At 42.8% G+C, this 24,920-nt stretch overlaps 1 protein-coding gene across 1 annotated transcript in view; it reads left to right on the top strand.

The window, feature by feature from the left end:
- Positions 1-24,920, top strand: part of blvra (biliverdin reductase A) — a 63,426-nt gene that overhangs the window by 8,489 nt on the left and 30,017 nt on the right. The window contains exon 3 of the mRNA XM_068011635.1: positions 4,489-4,616. Coding sequence (XP_067867736.1) covers positions 4,489-4,616 — 128 coding nt within the window. The remainder of the gene's footprint in view (positions 1-4,488; positions 4,617-24,920) is intronic.

The following is a 24,920-nucleotide window of genomic DNA, read 5'->3' as shown; positions in this document are numbered from 1 at the left end:
AGTTCAGACTGGGTGGGGGTGGGGGGGAGGGGGGGTTGCTGGCAGAGATGCTGAACGTCTAGGGATTCACCTTTGCTCTGGCCTCTGTGGCACTGTGCTCAGTACCAACATCAGCCAGAAGGTCTCCAACACCAGAGATCTCTTCTTCCTGGTGCTATAAAAGAAGGTACTTATCTTTTGGTGGACACGTAGATCTGTCCAGATGCTAAGACCTGAGCAGGGCTGGGTGCAAATCTAATGCTTGTTCTTTCTAGGACAGCTTCAACTGCGGGTTGTTCCTGGAGGAAAATGAGGCAGGGGCATAGTTAGGCCTCTCTTTCTTCATTCACTTATTACAATGCCACTGTTTGCAGTCCATCAGAGGATGTCCTACGATAATGCAAAAAGAGCGGAGACCCAGCATCATGGGGAAAAGACACCCAGCTCCACACAGTGTATTTTCCTCTGTTTGCTCATATTAGCCAAAAGGCAATGCAATATGCTGCAGCTCTGACACACTATACCATGCAGGGGGACATTGAGAGTCAGTGAAAGGTCCCTGGTTTCCCTGTTTTGTACTCGAGGCTGACTTTTCTCACTAATAGTAGAAAACAGAGGAAAACATACTCCCATGCATCTAAATGGGTCTGCAACCTGCCTCATTCTTTATCATAAATCTCATTCCTGATATTTCCCCCCAAGGTTAACAACATTGACCACAAGTTATATTAACCTTGTGAATATTGTCATGCAGGCCCCCACCTGCCAAGAATGAGGCACACATTATTTCGTCACATGAACATTAAAACTTAAAATTGTCGTTGGGAAGAAAAGAGGGCCTATCACAAGGAATTGCCAAGCCCCTGACTGGAAAGACATCTGCATAGTAACAGACAGTGCTTGGAAAGGACTCCAATTTAATTTACAATGGACTTTTGAAAACCAGACGTTGAAGGTGGAGAGGCTTGCATTCCAGGTTAATTGCTAAGATGGCCGAATACACAAACAGACATGATCAGACCAGTTTAATCACATGACTAACTGGCTGTTGGTTTTTTTTTAAATTTGAACTTGCCACAGAGAGTTTGAACTGAGAAAGCTGTTTGCTTCTGGACTGAGAGCATCTCTCTCCTGTCCGCTTCCATCTCTTTCTCACGGAACTGAAGACCCATTGAAAACACATGAACCCCAGGAGAGAAAAGTCTCCTACAGTGAACAAGGTTTAAGAAGAATACTGGTCCCCAACGAGAAGCACGACTACCTACAATCAAGGACTACAGTGAGCTTGAAGCATAGTAACAAGAAACTCTTCTGATATTGCCTCAAACGTCACCATTTTATTTTTCTTCTGTTTTCTGTCTCCATTTGCATGTACGTATCGCGTGTGCATGCTAGCGTGGGGCACGGCATGTATCCGTAGGCATTAACCGAATTAGAGTTTAAGTTTAAGGTTTAATAATTTCACTTTTCTTCTTTAAACGTGAGAAAACCTGGTTGTGCTCATTTATTTGCCTTATAATTGGAAAGCGGTGAACAAGGATTCACCAAGGGGGAGCTCAAAACACAATGTGTTTAAAAATAAACCCTGTTACAATAAGATCAGGTGAAAGCTAAAAGGACCTCTAGACACCTTTTTCACTTGCTCGTAACAATATCCTTTTGCATTATTGACAGAAATTGACCAAAAGCAATATTTCCATGTACTGCACTATTATAAAATATGATCTACACAGATTTACTGTAAACTAATCTGGGGATTCAGATGACTACTGTAAACTCTTCAGAGAAGAAGGATATTACAGTGCAAATGAATTCCTACTCCTCAGCTATCATAGATTTTTGCTGAACTGTCTACGTATTTGGAGAAACATTTCATACTAGTTCTGTGCCATACCCATCCTGGGAATCTGTCACTTTAGTTGGTTCGAGGCTCTTGGAGCCACACAGCTGATGGCAGCCACTTACTCTGCAGGAGCATCCACACTGATTCAGCCAAATGGTAATATCACAAAGTATTTAAGAAATAACATTGTACAACAGAGGTGTCCAATTTGAGGTTCATGGTCCACATGCTACCCTGGGGCCCTGGTAATTTGGCTTTCAAAGCTGAGGAAATTTAGTCCTATTCATTCTTCTATTTCTTATTTGCTCATTTGTCCTTTTTGAATTTTGTGGGTGTAGCATTTGTTGTTAATTTTGGTATTATATATCAGTCAGCAAAAACCTGACTTAAAAATATGTACTTGTTACTGCTCAGCCATTTCATCCAATCATATACAGCTTTCAATCATTTCAAACAATTACAGGTTGGAGGAAATAGAGTGCTTTCTGTGCTTGACAGGATACAGAGTTACACCAAATTGATACACCACCCTCCTTTAAGAACACTTCAGCAACAATAACAAAGTCTAGACATCTATAAAACCCAGTAGTTTTAAAAGTTTGAACAAAGTCCTTCCATTGTTCTCCAGTTTCCCAGCATTTAGAAACTTCGACTCAAGTTACTTATGGTTCTGGCACTCCAGGTATTCTACATCAACATGACTTATTTGCTAATATAAAAGACAAAATACTGTGGATGTTGGAGAACTGAAATATAAACGGAAAATGCTGGAAATAACTTACTTGCTGGTCATTTTGACAGAAAGTGCCTCAGGTTGTAAAGAATGCTGATTTCAGTTAGCAAAAGCCGACAATGACAAGGCTCTGAAAACTACTGATTTTTGTCTTGAAGCACTGAGCGCTGGGATATTAGTGATGCACTGACATTTTCCAATATGGTCCTGAAACTTTTGCAGTTGTTTGCTAGATTAAATGGCATCTCCAATTTTGTTGTGAAAAGTGCATTTTGTGTAACAGACCTGTACAGTGGCTACATTCCCTGTGCTTAACATTTACAGTTTTTCAAATTTTAATTGCCTTTCCACGGAAGTTGTTCCAGGTAGCTTGAGCATCAGGTAGCAATCAAGTAAAACTAATACCAAATATTACTGAGCTGAAAAGCACATGGGGCAGTGGGAAGAGAACTTTTATGACTTCAAATGCTTTTTTACTCCTTCTATAATCTACTTTTAAAATATTCTGTAAATTCAGGGATAGTTCTTTCTAGTTCTGACACCACATAATTTTTATTTACAGTGTCACCTGTGGCTCAGTTGGTGGCACTCTCGCCTCCGATTCCCATTTCAAGTCCCACTGCAGGGCTTGAACACAAATATCAATGTTGATGACAGTACTGAAGGAGCTCTGCACTGTCGGAGATGCTGTCTTTCAGCTGAGACGTTAAACCGAGGCCCCCTCTGCCTGCTTGAGGGGATGTAAAAGATCCCATGGCACTATTTCGAAGAAGAGCAGGGGAGTTATCCCCGGTGTCATGGCCAATATTTATTCCTCAACCAACATCACAAAAACAGATTATCTGATCATTATAACATTGCTGTTTGCTGTATGCATACTAGCGCTGCATTTCCTGCATTACGATAGTGATTACACTTCAAAAAGTACTTCATTGGTTGTAAAGCACTTTGAGAAATCCAGTGGTCATGAAAGGCGTTAAATAAATGCAAGTCTTTTTTTCTTTCATCAGTCAGTAATAAACAAGAACAGACTTCAGACCTTTAAAAATTTGTCTTTTACCGCTCAGCCATTTACAGCTCATTGCACGCACCTGTCCATCATTCAGACACAAGCAAGCCAAAGAGGAAAAGTCCAAGAACTTCCTGTGCTTGGCTATTGATACAAGGTTATATTGATATAGTGGGCTGGAAGTTTAGAAAAGGCTGCCTTTAGTGTTCCCCCATTGATGGGCATGTACTAGATCAGAGCACACTTAGTATCAGCAACTTGGAATATATGTAAATTAGTGGAAATGTAGAATTAAAGCTTATATTTGACTCCCAAAACCCCATTGTATGAATTTATGTAGCCCACGAAAAGAGAACATCTGAATAGTCATGGGTGGCTACATGACAGTTTCATCTATTTTGAATAATTCAAGTTCAAGTGAGAACAGCTGAATTTATCAATGGCAAAATTACCTCTGTAATGAACCTTTCTCTCTGTACCACATATTGCCTTAGGTCATATTTTCCTACATTCAAGTGATTTGGGAAAAGATCACATGTAGTTGACAACATGGTCTTCATGTGTAGCTCTGCCATGGATCCTCTGCAGCCTTAGCTTCGCTATGTGTCATTGCATGATAGGGTGGATTGGAACAGTGTGTCAGCCAATTTTAATAAGAGACCATCGCTTCTGTCAAATTGGAGAACATGGGGGTGGAAGGAACAGCTTAGTTCAACTCATAGTGATTTAGGTAGAACATAATTGTAAGTAGTGGTTAATCTAATTTGCATGTATTTGCAATCTTTTACTGTTAAACAGCTGCTGGGTTAAATGACTCATTTATCACAAGTTTTAAATGTTCTTCATTGACAGCAAAATACTTGGTGTAAAGAGAACACAAATTGAATCTTGTAGCACTGATTACATTTTTGTGCTTATTTGCAGTATATTAAAATGTTGGGCGTGGTTGTTGTTGGGATTGGTATTGCTGGCAGAGTTCGGATCCGCGATCTGCTGAATCCTCTGCCAAACAGTGCTGTAGAAAAGCTTAAACCCATGGGCTTTGTCTCCAGGTAAGAAATGTTAACACCATGCACAGAACCAATCACTAGCCCATGACATAGAACTGTGACGTAAATGGAAGCATATTTGTCAAGCTCAGTTCCAGTGTAAGTGATGTGATTTGGCGAAAAGCTTTGGGGCCAAAATTCCTCAAGGATACTGCCAGTCTCCTGCCATAATTATGACAGGAGAATGGTAGACACTTCTGCCCACCACCTCCTGCCGAATACAGCAAACAACTGGCTGCAGAAGATCTGGGAGTTACTGTAGAGCCCATTAAGGGACGGAACCCCTGTCCAGCCCTTAGTTAAGCACCTGCAAAGATAGGACAGAACGGCGGGCTTGGAATCCCAGTGCCAAGACTCTTTGTGCCCATGGCTTGCAAGGGGCCCAGCATAAATTCAGAGACCAGTACGTCAAGGAACAAGAGGCATACTGGCCTTCACTCCCAATGCAAGTAGTGCCCAATAGGAATCCAGGCTGAGACTGGGGCCTGAACTACTCTAAATTAGGGTTACGTTTTTGAAAGTAGAATCTGCCTCCTTTCAAAGATGTTCACAGCAGTGGTGGCGGAGGGGAGGTCTTTTGTTTTGGGGGCTGGGGTAAGTTGCTTCCTCTGCACTGTGCAGCCTGTTTTACTCAGATATGTCCCAAACACCAAAGGCCCGTCTTTCATAGCTCCTAACAGCCTATTTTGTATAACTTCATCATTGCTTCCTTTACTTTTGTACTATATCCTATTTATAAAAATTCAAATTCTTATTGGCCTTTTTTTGACTTTATCTAACTGCACTTGTACTTTCAGGGAATTATGTATTTGAACTCCTAGCTCTCCCTGTTCATCATACCTTTCAGTGTTTGCCTATTTTCTTTTTTCTCTCCCAAAATATTTTCCCTCAGATGTATCCATATTGAATTGCACATGATACCTGTTTAGCCATTCCACTAACCCATCAATGTCTTTCTGAAGTCTTTCACAGTCTTCTTCATTATTTGCAAATCCCAAGTGCCAATCATCTGTAAATACTAAGAACAAAAGTAGATCCAGCAACTATCCCTGGGATACACCAATTCCAAGCCTACTCCAGTCAGATAGGCACTTATCTACCTTAACTTTTTATTTCCTGTCCATCAACCAACTTTCTATCCACAATGCTACATTTCCTGTTATATCATATGCTGTAATATTTCTAACAAGCCTCCTGTGAGACACCTTATCAAATGGCTTCTGAAAATCTTATGATCTACATGTACTGTAGGGTGTGCGGTGGCGTCGTGGTATTATCACTGGACTAGTAACCCAGAGACCCAGGGTATTTCTCTGGGGACATGGGTTCGAATCCCACCACAGCAGAAGGTGGAATTTGAATTAATTAATAAATCTGGAATTAAAAGCTAGTCCAATGATGGCCATGAAACCATTGTCGATTGTTGTAAAAACCCATCTGGTTCACTAATGTCCGTTAGGGAAGGAAATCTGCTGTCCTTACCTGGTCTGGCCTACATGTGACTCCAGACCCACAGCAATGTGGTTAACTCTTACATGCCCTCTGAAATGGCCTAGCAAGCCACTCAGTTGTGCCTAACCGTTACGAAGTCAATAAAAATGAATGAAACCGGACGGACCACCCGGCATCGACCGAGGCACCAGAAACGACAATGGCAAACCCAGCCCTGTCGACCCCACAAAGTCCTCCTTACCAACATTTGGGGGCTTGTGCCAAAGTTGGGAGAGCTGTCCCACAGACTAGTCAAGCAACAGCCTGACATAGTCATACTCACGGAATCATACCTTACAGACAATGTCCCAGACACTGCCATCACCATCCCCGGGTATGTCCTGTCCCACCACTTGGAGGAAGCGCAAGAGCACAAAATGTACTCTGGGTGGGAGACTTCAATGTCCATCACCAAGAGTGGCTCGGTAGCACCACTACTGACCAAGCTGGCCGAGTCCTAAAGGACATAGCTGCTAGACTGGGTCTGCGGCAGGTGGTGGGGGAACCAACACGATGGAAAAACATACTTGACCTCGTCCTCACTAATCTGCCTGCCGCAGATACTTCTGCCCATTACAGTATCGGTAGGAGTGACCACCGCATAGTCCTTGTGGAGACGAAGTCCTGCCTTCACATTGAGGATACCGTCCATCGTGTTGTTTGGCACTATCACCGTGCTAAATGGGACAGATTTCGAACAGATCTAGCAATGCAAAACTGGGCATCCATGAGGCGCTGTGGGCCATCAGCAGCAGCAGAATTGTACTCAACCACAATCTGTAACCTCATGGCCCGGCATATCCCCCACTCTACCATTACCATCAAGCCAGGAGACCAACCCTGGTTCAATGAAGAGTGCAGGAGGGCATGCCAGGAGCAGCACCAGGCATACCTCAAAATGAGGTGTCAACCTGGTGAAGCTACAACCCAGGACTACTTGCATGCCAAACTGCGTAAGCAGCATGCGATAGACAGAGCTAAGCGATCCCATAACCAACGGCTAAGACCTAAGCTCTGCAGTCCTGCCACATCCAGCCGTGAATGGTGGTGGACAATTAAACAACTAACTGGAGGAGGTGGCTCCACAAATATCCCCATCCTCAATGATGGGGGAGCCCAGCACATCAGTGCGAAAGATAAGGCTGAAGCATTTGCAACAATCTTCAGCCAGAGTGCCGAGTTGATGATCCATCTCGGCCTCCTCCTGAAGTCTCCAGCATCAGAGATGCCAGACTTCAGCCAATTTGATTCACTCCGCGTGATATCACGAAACGACTGAAGGCAATGGATACTGCAAAAGCTATGGGCCCTAACAATATTCCAGCAATAGTACTGAAGACCTGTGCTCCAGACCTTGCCGCGCCCCTAGCCAAGCTGTTCCAGTACAGCTACAACACTGGCATCTACCCTGCAATGTGGAAAATTGCCCAGGTATGTCCTGTACACAAAAAGCAGGACAAGTCCAACCCGACCAATTACCGCCCCATCAGTCTACTCTCTATCATCAGTAAAGTGATGGAAGGTGTCATCAACAGTGCCGTCAAGCTGCACTTGCTTAGCAATAACCTGCTCAGTGACGCTCAGTTTGGGTTCCGCCAGGGCCACTCAGCTCCTGACCACATTACAGCCTTGGTTCAAACATGGACAAAAGAGCTGAACTCAAGAGGTGAGGTGAGAATGACTGCCCTTGACATCAAGGCAGCATTTGACCGAGTATGGCATCAAGGAGCCCTAGCAAAACTGAGGTCAATGGGAATCAGGGGGAAAACCCTCCGCTGGTTGGAGTCATACCTAGCGCAAAGGAAGATGGTTGTGGTTGTTGGAGGTCAATCATCTGAGCTCCAGGACATCACTGCAGAAGTTCTTCAGGGTAGTGTCCTAGGCCCAACCATCTTCAACTGCTTCATTAATGACCTTCCTTCAATCATAAGGTCAGAAGTGGGGATGTTCGCTGATGACTGCACAATGGTCAGCACCATTCGTGACTTCTCAGATACTGAAGCAGTCCGTGTAGAAATGCAGCAAGACCTGGACAATATCCAGGTTTGGGCTGATAAGTGGCAAGTAACATTCGCGCCACACAAGTGCCAGGCAATGACCATCTCCAACAAGAGAGAATCTAACCATCTCCCCTTGACATTCAATGGCATTACCATCGCTGAATCCCCCACTATCAACATCCTAGGGGCTACCATTGACCAGAAACTGAACTGGAATAGCCATATAAATACCGTGGCTACAAGAGCAGGATAGAGGCTAGGAATCCTGCGGCGAGTAACTCACCTCCTGACTCCCCAAAGCCTGTCCACCAACTACAAGGCACAAGTCAGGAGTGTGATGGGATACTGTCCACTTGACTGGATGGGTGCAGCTCCAACAACACTCAAGAAACTCGACACCATCCAGGACAAAGCAGCCTGCTTGAATGGCACCCCATCTACAAACATTCACTCCCTCCACCACCAACGCACAGTGGCAGCGGTGTGTACCATCTACAAGATGCACTGCAGCAATGCACCAAGGCTCCTTAGACAGCACCTTCCAAACCCGCGACCTCTATCAACTAGAAGGACAAGGGCAGCAAATACATGGGAACGCCACCACCTGCAAGTTCCCCTCCAAGTCACACACCATCCTGATTTGGAACTATATTGCCGTTCCTTCACTGTCGCTGGGTCAAAATCCTGGAACTCCCTTCCTAACAGCACTGTGGGTATACCTACCCCAAATGGACTGCAGCGGTTCAAGAAGGCAGCTCACCACCACCTTCTCAAGGGCAATTAAGGATGGGCAATAAATGCTGGCCTGGCCAGTGACGTCTACATCCCATAAATGAATTTTTAAAAAATTACCTTTATCTATCTAATCAGTCACTTCTTCAAAGTACTTTATTAAATTTGCCAAACTTAATTTATCTTCAACAAATCCGTGCAAGTGGCCATTGATTAACCTATACAATTTGAGATCCTCCCCGCCAGCCCGGAAACAATGCAATGGTGCACCCAACACACCCCTTTGTAAGGGTGAAATGAAGGGACCTCCCCTAACCTTGCAAACTTTAGCCGTGTCAGTGGCCAAGATCCCAGGTAGGCACATCCCAGCACTTGTATTGGAGTGCTCCCTGCTGTAGATTTTTGGGGTCCTTATCTATAGCAAAAGAGAAACGCCTGCTGCCTAATCACCATTGTTATATAACAAAGCAATAAACCTTCCTTTGTAGGCAGGAAATCAGTCAGCCCAGCTTTTATACTATATCATGACATTGACAAAGATTCACTGTCGTCATTTTAAATGTAACTTTCTCACAAATTTCCTTGGATTTTCTGGGGAAGACGTCTTTGTAATGACAACAGTAAATCTTTATTTTGTAAATATCAGGAAGAACAAATTACCTGTATGACAATCCAGTTCAAATGACAGCTTAAACCAATTTTTTTTCAACTGCAGTATTTACTGTAAACAACAAATACACTTTTTGTAGCACCTCGTGATGGTTATGCTTTTTTCTGTTTTTCTTTGTTTTGCTGATCAATTTTCTCTACCAATTTATCCTGTCCCCTCAACAGAAAGCTTGACTCTGTGTTGGGATATGGTTTCACAGATGACAGACAGCCTCTTGGATCTTACCTGAATCTCTCATTGATGATTGAACCCTATCACTAGGTGATTATGACCCGGGGACTAGGGGGACATCATAGCTGAAGACAATTGTTTCCTCTCCCATCTTCCTTAGATATGTACTTCCACCAGGGTCAGTGAATAGAAATCAGAATCTGGAAGATTTCTCCCCCCAACCCCCCCCCCCCCCCCCCATCCACCACACAATAAAACTAAGGATGCTGAGGCCAATTGTAGCTTTCTGTTGCTGCCCTATCTGAGATGAGCTATCTCAGGACAGATGAAGAATTGAGTCTGAGACCTTAGCTATCCCCTGGTCAAACATTCACAATAACCTTTTTCTCTGTTAGTGTTAACCCCAATGCCCAGAAACAGAGAGAATTCCAAATGAGATCCACACTGGTTCAGAACCATTGAAGAATAAAAAGAGAAATGAACAATGATAAATAAGATATCCATTAAAGGAAATGCTGAGCCATCAGATTCAAAGTATAGGAAATAAGGAAAAAAGGTAATTGAACGAAAGTATCAAAATGAGAAGGCAGGTTTCTTTCTATTTTTATAACAGTGGTAGAAGCACAGACTTTTGATTCTGCAATATAAGAAAGCAGAATGTGACATTTGTCTTATCAAGCTTGTTTTTGTCACAGACCATATAAATTATCTTACTATACTACACTGCCCTTTGTTAATGTGTGAACCGAGATATAAAGGGCTGTTTCACTGGCCAGGTACTCCCAGTGAGGAGCAGAGCACACAGTTGTAATCACAGCCCTACAATGACTGAATTCTGTCCCTTTAAATTAATGGATGGAACATTCAGCACTGTGTGCCTGCAGTTTCCCAACCAGCACTCCCTACAAACAATGCTCCTTACTAGGAGTGTCCAGTTAAGGAATCAGCATTTAAGTATTGTTAGTCTATTTGTCTGTTCATAGTTGAACCCAATCCTGTCCTCACTTAATATTCACGCAGCACACATTTCAATAGGAATCATTAGACAGTAAAGCAAGAGCAGACATTGGGCAGGATTTTCCCTGCAGTCTTCAGGACCTCGCCATCAGACTCAAGTGGGAGTCAGGCCTGCATTGTGTGGGGAACAGTCACTCATGTGTGATGTTCCCCAAATTAGCCCATTAGTGGCTAGAGGGCGGGCTTTCCATCTAACGGTTGGCAGGCTCTCAAAGCTGGAGGGCCAATACGAGGCCGCAGGATGCCTTTAGGTAAGTGAGAGAGAGGGTGCCCCAAGATGGAAGGTGACCTCTTTCCAAATTTTGTTAAATTTAAAATGAAAAAACCCTCAGTATCTAGGCCACCATTGTGGAGGTGGTGTTGGGGGGTTGGCGGGGGTGGTGAATCCCTGAAGCCAGGCAGGCAGGGGGGGCGTCTAAACCTGTCTGGATCGCTGACCCTCCGATCTGCTGCCGGGAGGCCGCCTCCAGCCAGCTGCCTTGTTCCCTGCCACCTCCAGGGACCTGGAGTCCGACTGGAAAATTCCAGTCCGCCTCTGACAATAGGCCTTAATAAGCCTTTAATTAGTTGAATCAGCAACGGGTAGCCCTGCCACTCCCATTGAAATTGGCCTGGTGGCAGAATGGAGCTGGGGGACCAGCACGCTGGCGGGGACCCAAATTTCCTCACCCGCTGTAGTGTACTGTATTGAACTATCTGATTGTATTGTGACAGCTAAGCACTTGTATACTGATACACTGCCTCCCTGCTGCCCTCTCTGTTAGCGAGGTATAAAGTTTCAGCATGACTGCTCCCAGTAGAGACCTCATGTAGATTGACTGTGAATACACAACAGAAATGAGGCAGAATTGAATTTTGTTTTACATTCATTTGAGAGTTTAAAGCCTGAAGAACACTGTGACACATTTTTTGGAACTCCCAAGTTGATTCTGAGAATGTTTGGGCGATTTGAATGATTGCTCTGCGTGAGTCTGCAATTCGTGTTCAAGTACAACTCTGAGTCAGCACGGTATATAATTGGAAAAAATGGCACTGAAGACATATCTTACGACAATGGAGAATTCAATCCTAGCAAAGAGGACTGGTGTAATTATGAATGAAGATAACACATTTGGCTGCAAGTTAATGAAATAGGGGATGAGGATAAAGTGAATATTTTCCTCACCATGATGGGGTCAGATGTTTTTGAGGTGATGTTTAACCAATGTTGTCCACGAGACCCCAGTGCTTTGGGCTATTCAGAAATTAATGAAATTCTGGAATTATATTATGGCACAACTAAGAATGAAATTGTACTCAGTCACATTTTGTGAAAGGAAACAGTTGCCAAGTGAGTCTATTGCAGATTATATTCTTGAATTAAAAAAACTCTCTCGTCACTGTGGTTACGGCGTGAATTTATAAGTCAACCTTAGAGAAGCAATCGTTGGAGGTCTAAAGAACTGTAAAACCCAGGTCAAGCTTTTGATTAAAGGTAATAAGCTGATGTGGAAGGAGGCTTGTGATGAGGCCACAGCCATGGAAATGATAGGGAGAGACAGTTGCAGATTGCAAGCAAGTTCTTTTCTTGAACCGGCAGGAGAGGTCCACCGGATTTCAGCGGAACCAGGTCATGTCAGCCAGGTTCGCAGACTCAGATTCAGAAATTTAGATGCTACCATTACCATGGTAGCCACGAAATATCTAAACACTCCCATTTCCAGTCAAAATGCTGTGCCTGTGAGAAAGTCGGTCATATCTGGACAGCAAGCAGGAGTAGAGGAAACAGCAATGCTCCAAGTCGCAGTAAAGCTTCAGGTCACAGCAATGCACCAGAGGTAGTGGTTTATCTAAAGCTAGTTTCGTGGAAATCTTCGAATGTGCACATGGTAGATATGGAAACAGAAGTTGATTTTATCCAGCAGGAAGATCAAGAGTTGTACTTAACCAGAGAGCAAGAAAAACAGCACATGTAAGTTGAGAGTAAAAGGGCTGAAGATATAATTCCAGTGCCCACCGTAAAAATGAAAGTTGGAGATTCACAACTTACTGTCTTCGTTGATGCAGCCACAGCAGTGTCTGTTATCTCAGAAGGAGAGTACAAGAAATCCCTAAGTGAAACTGACTATTTATTCCAATAACAGCATTCCAGTATTAGGTGAAGTTGGTGTTAGGGTGGAATACAATGATGCATCCTATTACTTGTCATTGGTAGTAGCAGGAGAGAACAAAGTCTCCCTGATGGGAAGAAATTGGCTTAAGAAAACATGTTTAAACTTGGCTGACTTATTTACAGTGGGTACATCTGACATTGAGGAAGTGTTAAGAGTGCACAAAGTGGTCTTTGAACATGGAGGACCAAATGATAAAATTAGGCATCACAGGGCCGAAGTCAAGATAAAGGACAATGTACAGCTGACATTTTGCAAAGCTAGCCAGTGCCTTGTGCACACTTAGAAGCAGTAAGTAAAGAGCTGGACATATTCAAAAGAACCGGGGCAATTAAAAAGGTGAAGAGCGGTGAATGGGCTGCACTAATTGCGGTAGTTCAAAAAGCAGACAGGCGCATTCGGATTTGTGGCAATTATAAACAAATGGCAAATAAGGTAATTGAAAATTATACTTACCCACTGCCTACTAGTGATGATTTGTTTTCTGATTTAGCAAATGGGAAGGTGTTTAGTAAGATACATCTGTCAAATGCATTTTTGCAATTATAATTAACTGACGAGCAAGGAATTGCTTACCATTCATACACACAAAGGGTTGTACCATTACAAAAGGTTACTATTTGGGGTGTCCACCACTCCCGCAGTGTTCCAGAGCATCATGGATCAGGTACTAAGTGGGATGAAAAGGAGTGTGCTGTTTCTTGGATGACATTTTATTCAGCAGTAAGACAGAGAAAGAGCACACTGTAAGGTTGGTTGAAGTCCTAGATCGACTTCAAGAGTATGCCATCGAAGCTAAAAAGCACTAGTGTTGCTTCATGGCATCGAGTGTAACATATCTGGGTCACTAAATAGATAGTGAAGGTACCCATCCAATGTAGCAGAAGGTTGAGGGGATTTTGAAAGCAAAGAGACCAGAGAACAAACAAGAACTTAGAACATTCATAGGAATCGTTGTGTATTATTTTAAGTTCATCCCTGACTTAACTAATACATTCGTTCCATTGTATCAACTGCTCAAAGATGGAATAGATTGGGAGTGGTTTGTGGAGTGTCAGAAAGCATTTGAAGAAGTGAAAAAAGGACTGACTTGTGATGCTGTTTTGACCCACTATGATCCCAAGAAACCATTGGTTTTAGCATTCGGTGCCTCACCATAGGGGTTAGGTGTTAGAGCGTGGCTACCCGACCTGAACTCGATGGGACCTGATGACATGTGTCGGGTTCGGGTCGGGTCAGATCTCTCTTACGGGTCCAAAATTCGGGCTCGGGTCGGGTCGGGCTAGATGTGGACAGAGATCAGGATAAACAGAAATCAGAGGTGAGAAGAGTGAGGGTGGGAGCGGAAGGAAGGGAAAGAAACAGCTACAAGTTCCGACATAAAGCACCGAAGTAAAATTAACCCAAACCCTTACACGCTGAAATCTATCAAGTCCGGGAGAAACTGACAAGCTGGGGAAGATACCAGTAACTGCAGTAAGTACAGAAACATTAACTGAGTTCTTGCTTTAATCTATACTTGGCCCAAGGATTCAAAATTATCTGGAAATAGGGAGATTAAACGTCACAACCTGAGTTCTCCACAGAGATTTTTTTTGTTAATGACATCGGAACTTGATACAGTTCAGAAGCTTGTTTGTTACATTGCATGATTTCCTGAAGTGGATGCTTTTTTTCCCCACGAGTGCTCAGGGTCATGGCGCCTTTGCCTGTTTGATATCAGTGTTTGTTGTTTTTTTAAAGACTTTATGATGTTAATTGAACACGGGTACATCAACAACTGGCACCTGTACTCGATCACTGGTCTAAAGCCTGGCTACCCGACCAAACCCGAATACATGTGTCGTGTTCAGGTCAGGTCGGGCATTTAAAAAAATTAAAGGACTCGGGCTCGGGTCGGGTTCAGGTTGGCTGTTGTCAGGTTGGGCCCGGGTCAGATTTTAATTTTGTACCCGAGCCAGGCTTTATTAGGTGTGGTGTTATCTTACATAATGGAAGATGGTGTGGAGAAGCCCGTGGCATATGCTACACATACACAGCTCTCGGCTGGACAAGTTTTTGTGATGTTTGTTCCAATCTCTCCCTCTCTCTCCAAAAAGCTACTTTTTAAGGTCAAAACCTCTCACATGTTGCCTCTGTTAGGAGACGCAGAGCTCCCTCTCTGTGGTGACCAATGAACGAGAATGTGTCTACTTCACAACTTCTTAGTTTCAAAAGAACCCATTCAATTTAAAAATGTCTTTTGATGGGTTCAGGATGGGTGTAATTGACACCACTTAGCTAGGATTGTATCCTTTGTCCTTAGCAAACAGTTTGGCTATACAGGGCCAGGTCAGTTGATCTTTGGTGGCTATTTGTTCAGCAAAGTAAAAGCCAATTTTTATAACTCTTCAGTTTGAATTCTGTATTGTCATCGCTGCACTTCACATTAGCATAACACAATTTATGGGTTGCCAGAAGAGCTGGTGTCAGATAATGGTCCACAGTTTATGTCAGAAGAGTTTGAAATATTTCTGAGTAAGAATGGAGTCAAACACACTCTAATACCACCATATCACCCAACATGGAATAGTGCTGCAGAAAGAAGTGTACAAATTGTGAAGAGGTCTTTGCAGGAGTATTTGCTAGGTGACAAACTAGGCAGTAATTTCCATGTTTCTCTTCAACACAGGCTGGACAATTTTCTGTTCTCTTACAGAATAACCCCACAGTCTACAACAGGTTGCTTACCTAACGAGTTAGTGTTTAAACATGGTCCTAGGACAAGTTTTAGTTTTCTTAAGCCAGACATCAATAGCAAAGTAAGAGAAAAGCAAGATAGAGTGAAGGTGAGTCATGATATTCGAGGCATGAAACTTAGAGGGTTCAGTGCTGGTCAGAAGGTCATGGTGAAAAACCACCGAGGTGATAAGGAGACATATGTGTTTGGAGTTGTTGTAAAAAGACTAGGTGATTGCACATATTTAATGAGGATTGGAGAGAGACTCCATCAGTGTCATGTAAATTATTTGCTTGAAAGAGGAAATGTGGCAAAGGGAGAGCATGAGAAACCTCCTGTGGTCCAAGTTCCTTCAGTTCCAACTGAAAGTCAGAAAGAAAGTGTAAGTTTGCCCGTATCACCGAATCCATTGTTAGAGCAAAATGAGTCGGGGTCTTTGATTAAGAAAAATCAATCAATTTCACTGTCCCGACCATTAAGTGGAGTTGGTAGTCAAAGTCAAAGTTCAGGGTTGACACAGTCTGAGATGTTGGGAGAGCAAGTCAAGCTAATGGAAATGGAAGAAGATACCCAGACAAAAAGAGAAAGAAACCAGATAGGCTAATTGAAAGTATGTAGGAAGGAAGAAGAAATAAGTTGTTCTTTTTATCCTTGTCCAGGGATAGGCACCAACAGATTGCACCATGGATATTTGACAAAATTATTGTCTCAGCCATTGACATGGGAGCAATTAATCTGTATATAAAGTGTATAGCTAATCTAATACCATCAAAACACAGTCCGATTTAAAATATTTCTCCCTATAAATAAAGTAGCTAAGCATACAAACATCAGTGGAGAGCAACACAACTGTATTAGCTAGCTAGCAAGCAAAATATTATGCAATACCAATGCGAATTACTTTTGTTGACAGAATAGAGATAGCTATACCATGTCACGGGGTGGTAGATGGACCTTATCAGATGACCCCTGTGGATTCACACTCTTTCAAGAATGCAAATTCATCCAATAAACCATGAAACTCAGGGAGAGGATTGTTATTGTGGTTATTGCGGTGAGGCAGTAGAAAAATCAGCACTAGGAAGATGGACCATTTCTCACGCTACTGTTGTCACAAGACAATTTAACCTGTGATGGTCAATGTTTGTGCAACTTCTCCACCTGCTTGTAATATGTGTCTGAAGCTAGCAAAAGGACAGTGATATCCAAATCAAGAGAATTTTATAGGATGGAGCAGATAGTTTTTCAGAGGAATCATGCAAAAGCGAAAAGCAGAGTGGGACAGAGAGATTAATGGTAGCCAAGACAAGTTTATTCATTTTGATAGGCTGTTAAACCAGGTCCTGGGTTCTAAAATACAGAAGAAACAGAATCTCTCATGGACAAAATGTCAAAGCTAGTGACAATATTAGATAAACACAATTACAAATAAAGACGTCTATATCTCAGTCTATCACTGTCGATTCCGATTCAGCTCTGACAAGATAATTATTAACAAAAAGCTTTTCCGCAGTTACAAAATGTTTAGTCATTATTGGTAAGAGTGTACTCCAGACGAACCAATTTATGTCCATGCCAAATCCCGTACCTGTTTGCAGAGGTGCACTTTTAACGTAATGTAATTCTATGATACAGACAACTTTCAAATGACATTGGCTGCACAGGTTATCTTTCCTCAAACTGGATAGTAAATGATGCACATTGCAGTTATGGAACTGTGGCATACTTGTAAAACTTGTCTTTTAATCAAATTTGCAGCAAAAAAATTAATGACTGTTTCTAACATGGTCATTGAAACGTAATAAATTTTTACTTTGTCATTCCAGACAGTTTTTAAAATTGCAAATGCAGCATGAATTTTGTTAAGGAATTATAGACAAGTCATCATAGATTAAGGTTTATTAAAGCTATCTGTTACATTGTATTTATTCATTATTATATATTGGTCAGCAGTATCCTATTTTTGCCACTATCACTCAGCCCCATTACACCGTACTCTTGTATTCATGAGGAACTTACAGTGCTGACTTCTGGAGATTCTTTGGATTTTCTTGCCTGTTTTCCTCTCAACACAAGTTCTGGAAAGATGTGATTCCAAATGGATAGCAGCAGCATTGCGAGATTTATATAGAAGTAAAAGTCCAGCAACTTTCAAAATGACACTGAGCTTGTGTCCCAAGTGAAAATAATGGGTGCCAAAGCATAGAAATTGAGATATTCCCTAAGTGACTTGCCCCATTTTAAAATGAGTTTACATAACACAAGTCTTTAAACTTGTGGGTTTTTTTTAAACTTAGCTGCTAGGTTATTTTAAAACACAAGGTTAAAGGCTTGGAACAGTGGTGTCCAATCTTTTCACGTGGGGGGGTGCCCACATTATAATTTTTGTCTTACATAGGGGGCCAGTGAGACAATTTCGGAAGATAAAGGCATTAAAAATTTATCTTACTATTAATGAAAACAACACTAATGTGCATTTTTGTGAAGAACCTTTAAATGCGAGGACTAATTTATTGACTTACTTTCTCATCACTATGTTGGACACTGATTTAATAAGATACCTTGCACTGTTTTTGTTTGCACAAGTATTCAGTGTCTGTCCACACACCTGTTGTAGAGATGCAGACTATTCCGGATAGCTATCCATCTGTCAGGAGTGACATTGATTGCTCTCTCCTTCCCCTCTCTCTATCTGTCTCTCACTCTCTCTCTTTGTGTATCTCCCTCTCTGAGACCTCCGTGTCCCCCCTCTATCTATCACCACCCTCTCTCTTTCTCTGTCTCTCTGTCCCCCTGCTCTCTCTCCCTGTCCCCCTTCTCTCTTTCCCTGTCCTCCTGCTCTCTCTCCCTGTCCTCCTGCTCTCTCTCGGTTACCCCTCTCTTTTTCCCTGTCGCCATTCTCTCTCTATATATCTCTCTTTGTCCCCGCTCTCTGTATATCTCTGTCCCTGCTCTCTCTCTCTCTCTTTCTCTCTCTCTCTCTGTTGCCGCCCCCCCCTCTCAAATATATAAAATATAGGCTGAGTCATGAAGAAAGAAATTAGAAGATGGATGACACTTGAAATTTGATAGAAAAGATGTTTTGAGAACGTTTTAACTGTGGAATGAAGTGGTAAAGTGGAGGAACTTAGGGAGGGAGTTCAGAGAGTAGTACTAAGGTGCTGAAGACTACAAGCAGTGGTCAGATAAAGGGAAGAGGAATGCACAAAAGTGGGGATAATGAATTCCAGTAAGGTGGAACAAGGCTGTGGAGATATTTGCAGACAAGAGTAAGAATTTTAAATGCAATGCATTGGGAGAATGAGGAAAATGAAGTAGGTCAGCTTGAAGGTGATGGGCAAGCAGGACTTGATGCTGAACAGGATACAGGTGACTTACTTTCAAACAAGGTGAAGTTTATGATGGGTGGAGAATAGGAAACCAGCAGCCACCTCCTGAATTTCAGAGACTCCCCCACCCCCAATTTCAAGACCTCCTGATTTCAAAGCCCCTCCACCAAATGCTGAAGTCAGCAATTCCTGATTATTCCCAACTCTGTAGCCTCCTCCATATGGTGACATCTCTGTGGGTGACGTTACCAAGCTGGAGGCTTCTCTAAGAGCAGCCAATGATGCAACAAAGTGCGTGTCGGGGAGGGGGGGGGTATGTTGCGGAGCTGTGGTGATGCACTGCAGGGAAATTTAAATCACTGAATCTCCCAGGCTGCTGGCAGCAACGCTCGGGGAAAACTCCTGGTTCCAGGAAACTCCATGTCATTCCAGAAGGTTTGGTAACCTTTGGAGTAATGAGAATAGATTTCCAGCTAGATCAGTGGGGGCAAAATCCCTGGAATTGTTTAAGGACCAATTCAGTTACATGTTGGGGAGCTCTAAGTTATAGGAAGGGCTAAAAGGCCTTCCTCATCTTACGATCATAAAATTTGACAGCCACTTATGTGTGTGGTTTGGTTCCTTTTCTTTAATGTACAGATCCCAGATGTAGTGAAACATTTGTTTTAAAACTGTTTTGAGCCATAATTCACTGACTGTCAAGCCAATCAAAGCCACTGTATCTTTCTTTTGTGGTGTGTTTTATGACCCAATGCAACTTTATTCCATAAACGTTCAGAATCCTTCCATTTAATGTAAATGACTCCCTCTCTCAGTCTGAGGGGCGAACAGAGCTGATTGTTTATTCAGTTTGGTCTTTGAAAATATAATGTTCCTCTTGGCTTCAAACTTGATTGAGCACCATCAGCCACTATTAAGTACTGTCTCTTGGGAAGCTCTAATATGTGATGGATTGTTACCCAAAACCTGTTAAACAATCTGTCCCCTCAGCTGTCCTCTGGAGCAGCTGAAAATGTTCTAGTATTTTCCAGCTGCAAGATCGGAACTCTTGATTTCAGAGTAGCAGCTATAATAAACTGCAAAGCAAAGGAAAAATAAAACATCACAAATGTGACTTTTCTTTTGTGAATTCTATGAGCCTGCAGTTATATTGCAGCTGTTAATGACACCACCTTTCAAGGGCAATTAGGGATGGGTGGCAGAGATAGAAAGATGCCATTGGGGAAAGGAACAGGTTGATGGTAGAACTGATCCACCATCCAATTTTGCTGATCTCTGTTATCACTATCAGGTTTTATGATGTACTGTCCACGACATGAGAAGACCAAATCAATGAACACATCATGGAAAATGGATTGCGCTGTTGTACATCTACTCCAAAGGGTTGCACGTTTTCTTCAGTTACAACAGTCTGCTTCTTGACTTAGTAAATGCTGCTGTGACTTTCCTCGCTCCACCATTGGCAGCCATAAAGAATAGTCAGCGTGGATTTCAAAAGGGAAAATCTTGCTTGACCAGCCTTGTTGAATTGTTTCAAGAGGTATCAGAGAGAATAGACAAGGGTAACGCAATAGATGTAATTTATCTATATTTTCAAAAAGTTATCAATAAGGTAAATAATACATGAATGAATAAGGTAAGAGAATGCAGGATCAGGGGACGAGTAACAGAATGGATATAAAGACAAAGAATTTTCTTATTATTCATTCATGGAATGTGATCATTGCCAGCATTTATTGCCCATCTTAATTGCCCTTGAGAATGTGGTGGCGAACTGCCTTCTTGAACCGCTGCAGGTACACAGTGCTGTTAGGAAAGGAATTCCAGGATTTGGACCCAGCAACAGTGAAAGAATGGGGATATAGTTCCAAGTCAGGATGGTGTGTGGCTTGGAGAGGAACCTGCAGCTGGTGGTGTTCCCATGTATCTGCTGCCCTTGTCCTTCTAAGTGGTAGAGGTCAGAGGTTTGGACCAGTGCTGTCGAAGGAGCCTTGGTGAGTTGCTGCAGTGCATCTTGTAGAAGGTACACACTGCTGCCAATGTGCATTAGTGGTAAAGGGAGTGAATGTTGAAGGTGGTGGATGTGGTGTCAGTCAAGTGGCTGCTTTGTCTTGGATAGTGTTGAGCTTCTTGAGTGTTGTTGGAGCTGCACCCATCCAGGCAAGTGGAGAGTATTCTATCACACTCTTGACTTGTGCCTTGTAGATGGTGGACAGGCATTGGGGAGTCAGGAGGTGAGTTACTTGCTGCAAAGTTCCCAGCCTCTGACTTGCTCTTGTAGCCACGGTATTTATGTGGCTGATCCAGTTCAGTTTCTGGTCAATGGTAACCTCCAGGATGTTGATAGTGGGGGATTCAGTGATAATGCCATTGAACATCAAGGGGAGATGGTTAGATTCTCTCTTTTCTGAGATGCTCATTGCCTGTCACTTGTGTGGCGCAAATGTTACTTTCCACTTATCAGCCCAAGCCTGGATGTTGCCCAGGTGTTGCTGCACCTGGACACAGGCTGCTTTAGTACCTGATGAGTCGTGAATGGTATTGAACATTGTGCAATCATCAGCAAACATCCCCACTTCTGACTTTCTGATGGAGGGAAGGTCATTGATGAAGTAGCTGAAGATGGTTGGACCTAGGATGCTACCCTAAGGAACTCCTTCAGTGATGTCCTGTGATTGAGATGATTGACTGACAAAAACCACAACCATCTTCCTTTGCGCTAGATATGATTCCAAACAGCGGAGAGTTTTCCCCCTGATTCCCATTGACTCCGGTTTTGCTAGGGCTCCTTGATGCCATTCTCAGTCAAATGCTGCCAAGGGCAGTCACTCTCACCTCACCTCTGGAGTTCAGCTCTTTTGTCCATCTTTGGACCAAAGTTGTAATGAGGTCAGGAGCTGAGTTGCCCTGGTGGAATGCAAACTGAGCATCAGTCAGCAGGTTATTGCTGAGCAAGTGCTGCTTGAAAATGTTGGAAATACTCAGCAATAGAGAGATTGGTGTCCATGGTGAAGATGAGACGGTTAGGGCCAGGAATCTGGAAACGGTTAAAGTGACGGAGGGCTTTGGAAGAGTTACAGATGTAGGTGGGATGAGACTGGACAAAAGGGGAGGAAAAATAGAGTCAAAATAGGAAGATGTCATTTTAGTGGGGCTGGAGCAGGCTGAAACGATAAGTCTACCAGGGCAGTTCTGATTGTTGGTCATGGGAAGGAGGTAGAAACAGCTGTACAGGGTTGCGGGATTATGAGGTTAGAGGCTGTGGAGGGAAGATCTCCAAGAAGATAAGGTCAGTGACAGTCCTGGAGGCAATGGCAGTGGTGGGATCATGGTTCAAGGGGAGGTAGGAGAGTGTCGGAGAATTGTTGTTCAGCCTCTGCTAGGTAGAGGTCAATATGCCACACGACAACAGTACCATCCTTGTCGGCAGGTTCAATGACGATGTTAAGTTGGACCTGAGAGAACAAAGTGCTCCAAGTTCAGAAAAGACAGATTAGAGTGAGTGAGGGGAGCAGAAAAATTGAGGTGGCCGATGTCATGCCAGCAGTTCTCAATGAAAAGATCTAGAGAGGATAAGAGGCCAGAGGGTGCCGTCCAGGTGGAGGATAATATTAGAGATGGATAAAAGGGTCCACTGTGTTGGGGGAAGATAGCTGACCAAAGAAGTGGGTGTGGAGGCAAAGGCGACAGAAGAAGAGCTCCACCTTGTGCTGACTCAAAATTCATTGAGGTGGGGGCATAAGGGAATGAAGCTGAGTCCTTTACCAAGGCCAGATCATTCAGGGTCAGAGATGGGAAGGTCAGAGGGTATGGTGAATATACAGCAAGAGGTAAGATTGGAAAAAGGGATAGAGTCAGAGGGAAGTAAAAGGAAAGAAAGATCTGGAGGGGTGTTGATACGCATGGAGCTTGTGATCCTTCACACCTGAAAGGAAGATAAAAAGTTTTTTGTGAAAGTGCTGAAGGAGACGAAGGATAGAGTGAGTTGGTGCTGCTGAAGAGAGAGGTCAGGAGTATGAATTTGGCAATGCTGGCATTGAGTGAGTTTATCAGGATGTGACGAGAAGAGTGGTGCGTGAAATGCTGAATGTCTACGAAATATCTGTAGTCGTGGGTGGAAATGAAAAATGAAGGGTTGAATTTTAGTTGGAATCCACCTGGAATACGTCAGAGCCAAGGACAGTTGCTGAGGAAAATGTGGCTGTGAAAGTGAGTTTTGGTAGATACATGATCAAACACAAGAAGGGCAATAAAGGCAATAAGTCTTAAATAGCAATAAAGGCAAACAAGGGAAATGAGACAAACGAAAATGCTGTTGGAGAGAAGAGCAGAACTTCTTCAAGGTGAGCATTCCTGGAAGAGAAGTGGCAGTGAATTGAACACTGATACAAAAGGAAAATACTGTGAACATTGGAAGTCAACAGATCTTCCCTTTTATTCTTTTTCCACCCTCCTCCCTTTCATTTGCTTAAAACCGATTACATTTCTAACTTTTCCCAATTCTGACATAAGGTCATCAACTGAAATGTTAACTCTTTCTCTCACCACAGATGCTGCCTGAACCTGCTGAGTATTTCCAGCATTTTCTGTCTTTATTTCAGATTTCTAGCATCTGCAGTATTTGCTCTTATAGCAGAATGGATTACTAGCTGGCTTCAAGACAGAAAGCAGAGAGTAGGGGAAAGGGTAGTTATTCAGGGTGGCAGATGGTATTCTACAAGGATCAGTGCTGGGACCACTGTTCACAATTTATATTAATGATTTAGACTTTGGAATATAAAAGAATTCCAAATTTGCAGACGACAGTAAATTGGGGGGTATAGTCAATATTAAAAGAGGACTGCAACAAATTACAGAAGATATTAAGATTTGCAGAATGGACATATAATTGACAAATTAATTTCAACAGAGACAAATTTGAGGTATTGCATTTTGGCAATAAAAATGAGGAGGTCATGAAAAGAAGAATCTAAATGGGGGAGAGGAGCAAATGGATCTGAGAGTAAAATACACAAATCACTAGAAGTAGTGTCACAGGTTAACAAGACAATAAAAAAACAAGCCAAGCACTGGTGTTTATTTTGAAGGAATAAAATTGAACTTGCATTGAACCTTGATTAGATCACACCTGGAATATTGCATACTGTTCTGGTACATATAAAATTATATAAAAAAGATATAGAGGCACAGGAGAAGGTGCAAAAAGATTTACAAGGTTGATACCAGAAATGCAGGGTATACCTATCAGGAAAGGATGAACAGGCTGGGTGGGTCTGTTTTCTCTTGAAAAGTGAAGGTTAAGGGGTGACCTTATAGATGTCTTTGAAATTATGAAAAGGTTTGATAGAGTAGACACAGATAAAATGTTTCCACTTGTGGGGAAGAATAAAGCTAGATGCCATCTATGTAAGATAGTCACTAAAAATCAAATAGGGAATTCAGAAGAAACCTCTTTACCTGGAGTGTGGTGAGCATGTGGAACTCACTATCACATGGAGTAATTGAAGTGAGTAGTATAGATACATTTAAGGGGAGGCTAGATAAGCACATGAGGGAGAAGGGAATAGAGGGTTATACTGTTTAAGTTAGATGAAGAAAGGCCGCGTGAGGCTCGAGTGGAGCATAAACTCGGAATGGATTGACTAGACTGAATGGCCTATTTCTCTGCTGTATATCCTATGTAATCCATGCCTTCAGCTTCCTAGGCTCTTAGCTTTGGAATTCCCTCCCAAAATCCCTCCACCTTTCTCTGCTCTTTTAAGGTACTCCTTAAAACTTACCTCTTCGACCAAGCCTTTGGCCACCTGACGCTAACAGCACTCACCATTATTGTAGATTAAATTGGAAAACAACTACTGGAGTCTGCACAGGAATAATTAAACTCAGAAATCCGGAAGTTGCTGTTCGATTTGCCCTGCTGCTCCTCAAGCTTCGCTTTACCAGTACCTTGCCAAGAGACTCGGCATTGAAATCCATGTAAGGACGTAAAGTTGTGGTACTTACTAGTTACCCACTAAACTATTTGGGA

The sequence above is a fragment of the Heterodontus francisci genome, chromosome 2, assembly GCF_036365525.1.
Source record: "Heterodontus francisci isolate sHetFra1 chromosome 2, sHetFra1.hap1, whole genome shotgun sequence".
NCBI lineage: Eukaryota > Metazoa > Chordata > Chondrichthyes > Heterodontiformes > Heterodontidae > Heterodontus > Heterodontus francisci.
Note: the sequence above shows the minus strand (reverse complement) of the source record. Positions and strands in the feature narration are given on the sequence as shown.